We start from the raw sequence: 7,845 nt of genomic DNA on the forward strand, positions 1-7,845 counted from the left end.
GAAACCCAAGGAGGGGTCACTATGAGTCGGGGCCAACTTGACAGCACATAACAACAACATATATATGACTCAATAAACATTGAGTCATTTGACACATAACATCATTTGACACTTTTCCTCACTCCATGCTTTATGACTGGGGGGTATTAATTCATTCAACAGACATTTATTGAAGACCTGCTGTATGCCAGGCATTGCTTTATCATAGAAGGAAAACTGGGCAGTCTACTTCCACAAAGATTTACCCCCTCAGAAACCCAAAGGGGGTTGCTATGAGTCAGAATTGACTCGATGGCAGTGAGTTTAGTTTGGGTTTGGTTTATATACCATACACTGTGCCAAGCACTTTACATGGATCATCTTATTAATTCTCATATAACCTAATGAGGTAGATATTCTTATATCCCATTTATGAAATGAGGATACTGAGGTGCAGAGAAAGAAATGAAGGTGGCCAGGGCCCCACCACTAGAAAGTGGCAGATAAGAAACCAGGACCCAGGTAGTCTGATCTGGAGTTGGACTCTTAGCCTCTACACACACTGCCTCTTAAGGGGAGGGGAAGGGGAAAAGATGGGCGTGGCCAGGACGGAGCACCCTTATAATTAATCAGAGAAGTCTGGTATCCCAGCACAAGAGGTGAGGGTGAGGCTGCTGCAGAAGAGGGTAATGTTTTTCTCCAAGCTTTCCATGACACTAGTGAGGCTTAGAAGGAGCTCTGATGGTGTGTGGTTAAGGCATTTGGCTACTAATCAAAAGGTCGGTGGTTCAAACCCACCAGCTACTCTGCAGAAGAAAAATTAGGCGATCTGCTTCCCTAAAGGTTTACAACCTTGGAAACCCAATTGGGTTCGTTATGAGTCGGAATCCACTTGATGACAGTGAGTTTGGGTTTGCGTCTGAGTGAGGCCTAGAGGGCAAGCCAAGCATCCCAGTTCGTGAGAACTCCGCGCATTTCCTCCTCCCGCCTTCTTTCGGCAGGGACCGCGTGGCGCGCATCGGGCTGGGCGTGATCCTGAACCTGGCGAAGGAGCGCGAGCCGGTGGAGCTGGCGCGCAGCGTTGCAGGCATTTTGGAACACATGTTCAAGCACTCGGAGGAGACGTGCCAGCGGTTGGTGGCGGCCGGCGGCCTCGACGCGGTACTGTTCTGGTGCCGCCGCACGGATCAGGCGCTACTGCGCCACTGCGCGCTGGCGCTGGCCAACTGCGCGTTGCACGGCGGCGCAGCCGCACAGCGGCGCATGGTGGAGAAGCGTGCCGCAGAATGGCTCTTCCCGCTCGCCTTCTCTAAGGAGGACGAGCTGCTGCGGCTGCACGCGTGCCTCGCAGTAGCGGTGCTGGCAACCAACAAGGAGGTGGAGCGTGAAGTGGAGCGCTCCGGTACCCTAGCGCTCGTGGAGCCGCTCGTGGCCTCCCTGGACCCCGGCCGCTTCGCCCGCTGCCTCGTGGACGCCAGCGACACAAGCCAGGGCCGAGGCCCCGACGACCTGCAGCGTCTTGTGCCACTGCTGGACTCATCGCGCTTGGAGGCACAGTGCATTGGGGCTTTCTACCTCTGCGCGGAGGCCGCCATCAAGAGCCTGCAGGGCAAAACCAAGGTGGGTGAGGGTACGGGGTTGGATGGGACTGGGGTTAGAGAGTGTCTGGGAAGGTTTCCGGAGGAAGTGATATTCCTCTAGGACCGGAAGTACACGTAAGAGTTAGGTGAAGGCAAAGTGAGGGATGACAGGCCTGGCATTCGGACTTGAAGGCAAGACCAGGATTGAACTTGGTGTTTGGGGCAAGATTAAGCCCCTGAGAAATTTTAAAGCAGGGGATATCTGTGTTTTACAAAGATCCTGGCTGCTGGATGGAGAAAGCATTGGGAAAGGTGAGGTTGGAGGCAAGGGGGCCAAATAGAAGGCTATGACAGGGGACAATTGAGATGGTGGGAAAAGGGAGTAGGGCGTGACAGCCGAGGCAGAGAGAAGCAGATAGATTCGTGAAGTGATAAAGAACTGGATTTAGGATTGAATGGGTGGCTCAGCAAAGGAGAGGGAGTTATGAAGATGGCTGTAATTACGACTTATTATTATTATTATTACTTTATTTTACTTACTGGTTGAGGGCAGGGCTAGGACGGATGGTGGGACTTTCAGCAGTGAGGAGACAGGAGAGTGACGGCGCGTTCAAGGCTGCTGGTTAACTGGTGGATACAAAACGCCCTCTCCCCTCTTCCCCGCAGGTGTTCAGCGACATCGGTGCCATCCAAAGCCTGAAACGCCTTGTCTCCTACTCCACCAATGGCACTACGTCGTCTCTGGCCAAGCGTGCGTTACGTCTAGTGGGCGAGGAGGTGCCGCGACCCATCCTGCCTTGTGTGGCCAGCTGGAAGGAGGCCGAGGTCCAGACGTGGCTGCAGCAGATCAGCTTCTCCCAGTACTGCGAGAGCTTCCGGGTAGAGCCGCCGGCGGCCTCCTCCCCAGAATTTGAGCGGGGTGGGGGTGGGGTGGGCCTCTCCAAGGGTCCCATGGCCGCTAGGGGGCGTCCTGGGGTCCTGCACAAACGCAATAGCATTCTCTTGAGGCCAGCACACGCCCCTGCTGCAGAGCTGCCGCTTACGGGTGGAGAACCTGTACTTAGTCACCTTTGAGATCACTCGGCTCCGATCTGGGTCCCACTCATTCCCCTCTGCCAGGTCCTGTTCTCTCCCCTTGCATCATGTGTCTGGTGCCCCAGGGCTGAGGAGGAGAGTCTTTCCTTAAACTTGTCCCCTCCCCTAGGAGCAACAAGTGGATGGTGATCTGCTTCTGCGGCTCACGGAGGAGGAGCTCCAGACGGACTTGGGGATGAAATCAGGCATCACTCGCAAGAGGTATGGAGCCTCCTGCTCGCCCAACTCCAGCTAAGTAACAAAATGCCCCTCCGCCATAGGCCAGTCCTGAGTCAGCACCTCAACATCCTCTCTTCCATGGGGTTCAGGTTCTTTAGGGAGCTCACGGAGCTCAAGACCTTCGCCAACTACGCGACATGCGACCGCAGCAACCTGGCCGACTGGCTGGGCAGCCTGGACCCGCGCTTCCGCCAGTACACGTATGGCCTGGTCAGCTGCGGCCTGGACCGCTCCCTGCTGCACCGCGTGTCGGAGCAGCAGCTCCTAGAGGACTGCGGCATCCGCCTGGGCGTTCACCGCGCGCGCATCATCTCGGCCGCCAGAGGTCAGCCTGCCACCGGGGATCCCAGCCCCCAGTCAGCCCTGGCTGTGTGTGTGTGTGTGTGTGTGTGTGTGTGTGTGAGAGAGAGAGAGAGAGAGAGAGAGAGTGAGAGTGAGTGTGTGAGAGAGAGCAAGAGAGAACACACAACGGGGCCTCAGAGCCTCTCTAGTTTGTGCTCTGGGGATATACAGGTGAATGTATTACTTTCTGTCCTGAAGAAGGGCCCAGTCTGAGACGGGTAGCAGAGTGAGAGTGAGGCAGGGAGGTAAAGAATCTACCGCTGGTGGCCTTAAGAGAACCCAGAGGAAGCACTCACTGTCTTAGGTATAGACTTTCATGAGGAGGGGATGCTTGAGCAAGTCTTGAAGGATGTACTGGGGGTACAGAGTAGAGACAGGAGTAAAGGCATCTCAGGGAGAGGGAACAGACTGTACAAAAGTGTGGTTTGACAGAGAGCATGGAGTGTACATAGGAGCTCTGGTAGCATAGGGCCTAGGGCACTTGACTGCTAACCAGAAGGCTGGCGGTTCAAACCCACCAGCCACTCCTCGGAAGGAAGGTTGGGCATTCCTACTTCCGTAGTGATACTGCCTCGGAAATCCAAGGAGGGGTCGACTCGATGGCAAATAACAACAACAACAACAACAACATGGAGTGTACATAAGGGGGCAGGGTTGGGAAGTTTATCCTGTTAGCCAGGAGCTGACAGCGTATGGGTTGTGGAGGTGCTTTCTTTCTTTCTTTTTTTTAATTCTTACTGTGATTTGGGTGAAAGTTTGGAGAGCAAATTCACTTTCCGTACAGCAGCTCACGTACACTTTGTCTCATGACATTGACTGCGATCTCCCACAATGCAACAGCTCCCCTCTCACTTCCTCCCCTTAGTTACCTCTTCCCTGTGTCCTTCCCTCCATGCACTCCTGCCCCCCCACCCAAAGTGTCTCCCTGTGCATACATAGCCCTTCTATTGTCCCATGATTGTTCTCTCCAAAGAGTATATTTACCTAATGTAAATGTTCAGCTCATACGCCTGCCTTTTGTTTGGCTGGAACCCATAGGAGTGGGTTCAATTCCAGACCTGAAGGGCAGCTAAGGGCCCTTCTCAGGGTTTCCACCAGGCTGTACCAGACCAGCAAACCGGGTACCCCCCCTCTTTTTTTTTTTTTTATTTTTATTTTTGTTCCACATTGTTCTCTGTCTCTATCCAGAATCTCCTACATAGATACCCCTCTGAGTGGTTGAGAGTGGTAGCTGGGCACCATCTAGTTCTGGTCTCTTAGTCATATAGACTGAGGATCACATGGTGTACCAGTCACTTGGACTAATTTGTTTCCATGCATCTTTGGTTTTCTTCATTCTACTTTGCTCTGGATGAGGAGAGACCCATTGTTGCATCTAGATGGCTGCTTGCAAGCTTTTAAAATCCCAGTCACTACTTGCCAAAGTAGGATGTGAAACAGTGTTTTTGTGTAGTATGTTATGCCAATTGAGCTTGATGTCCCCTGCGACTATGGTCCTGAGCCCACAGGTCCAACTACTCACTCCCTCAGGGTAGCTGGCTGTGGCCAGGAAGTGACTACAACCTTTTCCCTTGTCAGCTCTACTACATACCTGGGAATTCTTAAAGAATATACAAATAACTTGGAGAAATGTTGTCTGCCAACCCTATACATGATCATGGGCACACTCCGTCTGCATAGACGTACCTAACAGTTCAGCCTGTCCGCCCATCTATCACCTGTAGGTCAGTGTTTGCCTTCACTGACAGCACAGTACTGTGTGTGCAGAAGGGCTCATCTTTGTGGTCTGTGTGTGGAGGTGCTTTCTTGAGGGCAGCGTAGAACCTAGGGTTCCAGCAACCTCTTCTTTTTTACTGAGAGATTAGCTAATATTTTTTCGGCAATTACTACATGCCAGGTACTATACTAAATTTTTAAAGGCTATCATCTCGTTAATCTGTACATCCATTCTATGCAGTGGGGATTAATTTTTTTTTAATCAACTTTAAAAACTTTTCAAAGAATAAACAGGTATAATTAAACCAGTTCAAGGAGCTTTGAAAAATATATAGCCCTGAGTTACTATTATCACAAAGATAAAGAATATTTTCATTCCGTTGTGGATGTTAATTTTATTTATTTATTTGATGTTTATTGTGATTTGGGTGAAAGTTTACAGAGCAAATTCATTTTCCATACAGCAGTTCATACACATTTTGTTTCATGACACTGACAGCAGTTCCCCACATACCTTGTGGATGTTAATTTTAAAGATGGTGAAACTAAGATGTAAAGAGTTTAAATAAATTGTCCAGGGCTATAAAAGCCATTAAGGACAACTGAGATTTGAACTCATGATGTTCTGCTTCATAAACAAATATTGTGTGTGGGTGTTAAGCCTGAGTATTTTAAGAAAATAGATTCTCTTCTTTTATCCATTTCTTCAACAAACGTTTACTGAGCACCCACCAGAGACAAAGATCTGGGCTTTGCCCTGTCTTTTGCTTCAGCTAAAGCAGGTTGGGTTTTATCATTTTTATATTGTAGCTCCCAATAAAATCTCCAAGATTTATTTTTATTGTTTTTTAATGGGAGGGTCCTAGAGCTCAAATATCTTACAAACCCTTTCTATAGGGACTAGGGAGCCATTCACAGTTTTTAAGTGGGGGCAATAACACACTCAGATTTGGGTTTTAGGAAGATCTCTTTGGCACTGTGGCAAATGGATTAGGCTGGGCAAGATTTGGGGAGACCGAGGAGGAGGCTGAAGTTAGCACGGCCCAGGGCCAGAGTCCAGAGTGTTTAGTAGATAGAATCCACAGAGCACAGTGCTTGGTTCTGAGGGTTGAATGTCAACTCCATGAGGGCAGGATATGTCTGTTTCATTCACTGCTAGATGCAAGAATAGGGGTAGTACCTGGCACACAGTAAGTACTTAATATTTGTTGAATGAATCTATGAAAGGCAGGAGTTGAGCCTGATACCAGGTGTCTGGCTTTGGTGGGAAACTGTGAATAAGGGAGGAGGGGAAATTTGGGGTGTGTTGGGTTGAGAGTGCCTTTGGGCAGCTGGCTTGTACAGGTCTGGAGATCCAGAGAGAGGGCAGGACTAGTCAGGCATATCAATGTCCCTTAAGCACAATGCCTGCCTCCTGAGAGGGGCTCACCAATGATTAGCATCCTTCCTTCTTGTAGCCTCAATTTTATCATCTGCAAAATGGAGGTAACTTACCTGTAGACCCCATCTCTCCACGACCCTTTTTAGAGCAAGTCCCACTCTAGTCACCAGCCATCTGCCGAGGCTGGGCAGATGGGACTAAGTCCCCAAGTGGTGACGTATCTCATGATGAGTGATGAGGAGGGTCCACCCTCACCATGTTGTCTCTTATCTACCTCAGAAATGCTACACTCCCCACTGCCCTGCACAGGCTGCAAGCCCAGTGGGGAGACCCCAGATGTTTTCATCAGCTATCGCCGGAACTCAGGCTCCCAATTGGCCAGGTGAGGAGTGGCAGGAGAGCAGCCTGGGGCTTTGGGCTGAGGCCATGACCATGATCTGAGACTTCTTTGCAGCCTCCTGAAGGTGCACCTGCAACTGCATGGCTTCAGCGTCTTCATTGATGTGGAGAAGCTGGAAGCAGGCAAATTCGAGGACAAGCTCATCCAGAGTGTCATGGATGCCCGAAACTTTGTGTTGGTGCTGTCGGCTGGGGCACTGGACAAATGCATGAAGGACCATGACTGCAAGGACTGGGTGCACAAGGTAGGTGCTGGCCTGGCTCTCTGTGTTCCCAGCACTAGCCTGCGGCCTTGGGGATGAACTCCTCCTCCCAGCTCTTCTCATCTGCTCACCCCAGCAACACTTAACCACTGAGGCACCTCCTTGGCCCAGCTGGTAGTCAGCAGCCACATCTCCGACTGTGATAGGAATTTAGCAAGCTACTTAGGTTCTCTGAGCCTCAGTCTCTTTTTTTTGTTATTGTTTATTCACCTTGTAAGGAGCTCTGGTGGCACAGTGAGTAAAGTATTTAGCTGCTAACCAGAAAGGTCGGTAGTTTGAACCCACCAGCCACTCTGCAGGAGAAAGATGTGGCAGTCTGCTTCCGTAAAGATGTACAGTTTTGGAAACCCTGTGAAACAGTTCTACTCTGTCCTATAGGTTCACTATGAGTCAGGATTGACTGGATGGTAATGAGTATGTTTTCTTGCATGTTTATTCACCCTGTAGGATAGTTGTTAGGGTCAGAGAGGGTTGAAATGTTTTGGACAGAGGGGCAGGAGAGCATGTAACAAGCAGAATGAAATGAGTAAAGAGTTGGGAATTTGAATTCTGGCTCTGGCCTTCGTCAAGCTATTTAACCCCAGTGAACTTCATGTTTTTTATTGGCAAGTAGGGCTAATAATAGTCCTAACTCCCTACCACATTGTTATAAGGATTAAAAGAACTAAAGTTGTGACATGCTTAGCAGAGTGTCTGGCACATGGTAACGGCTCAATAATAGTAGCAATTATTATTGTTAATGTAATTAGTATGAGTGCTACCACTGTTCAGTTTATCATTGTATCTTCAGTGCTTGGCATTCAGTAGAAACTTATTGAACATTTATGGAATAGATGGATGGGTGGATCCATGTCTCCTCTGTAGGTCTTTT

General features: G+C 49.8%; 1 protein-coding gene across 1 annotated transcript in view; it reads left to right on the forward strand.

The window, feature by feature from the left end:
• The window catches only part of SARM1 (sterile alpha and TIR motif containing 1), a 25,453-nt gene that overhangs the window by 6,696 nt on the left and 10,912 nt on the right, over positions 1-7,845 (forward strand). Inside the window, exons 2-7 of the mRNA XM_007937362.2 lie at positions 981-1,599; positions 2,226-2,438; positions 2,764-2,855; positions 2,963-3,198; positions 6,592-6,694; positions 6,767-6,956. Of these exons, the coding sequence (XP_007935553.1) occupies positions 981-1,599; positions 2,226-2,438; positions 2,764-2,855; positions 2,963-3,198; positions 6,592-6,694; positions 6,767-6,956 (1,453 nt within the window). The remainder of the gene's footprint in view (positions 1-980; positions 1,600-2,225; positions 2,439-2,763; positions 2,856-2,962; positions 3,199-6,591; positions 6,695-6,766; positions 6,957-7,845) is intronic.

The sequence above is a fragment of the Orycteropus afer genome, unplaced genomic scaffold (genome assembly GCF_000298275.1).
Source record: "Orycteropus afer afer isolate SDZICR_OR568_19922 unplaced genomic scaffold, OryAfe1.0 scaffold00042, whole genome shotgun sequence".
Classification (NCBI taxonomy): Eukaryota; Metazoa; Chordata; class Mammalia; order Tubulidentata; family Orycteropodidae; genus Orycteropus; species Orycteropus afer.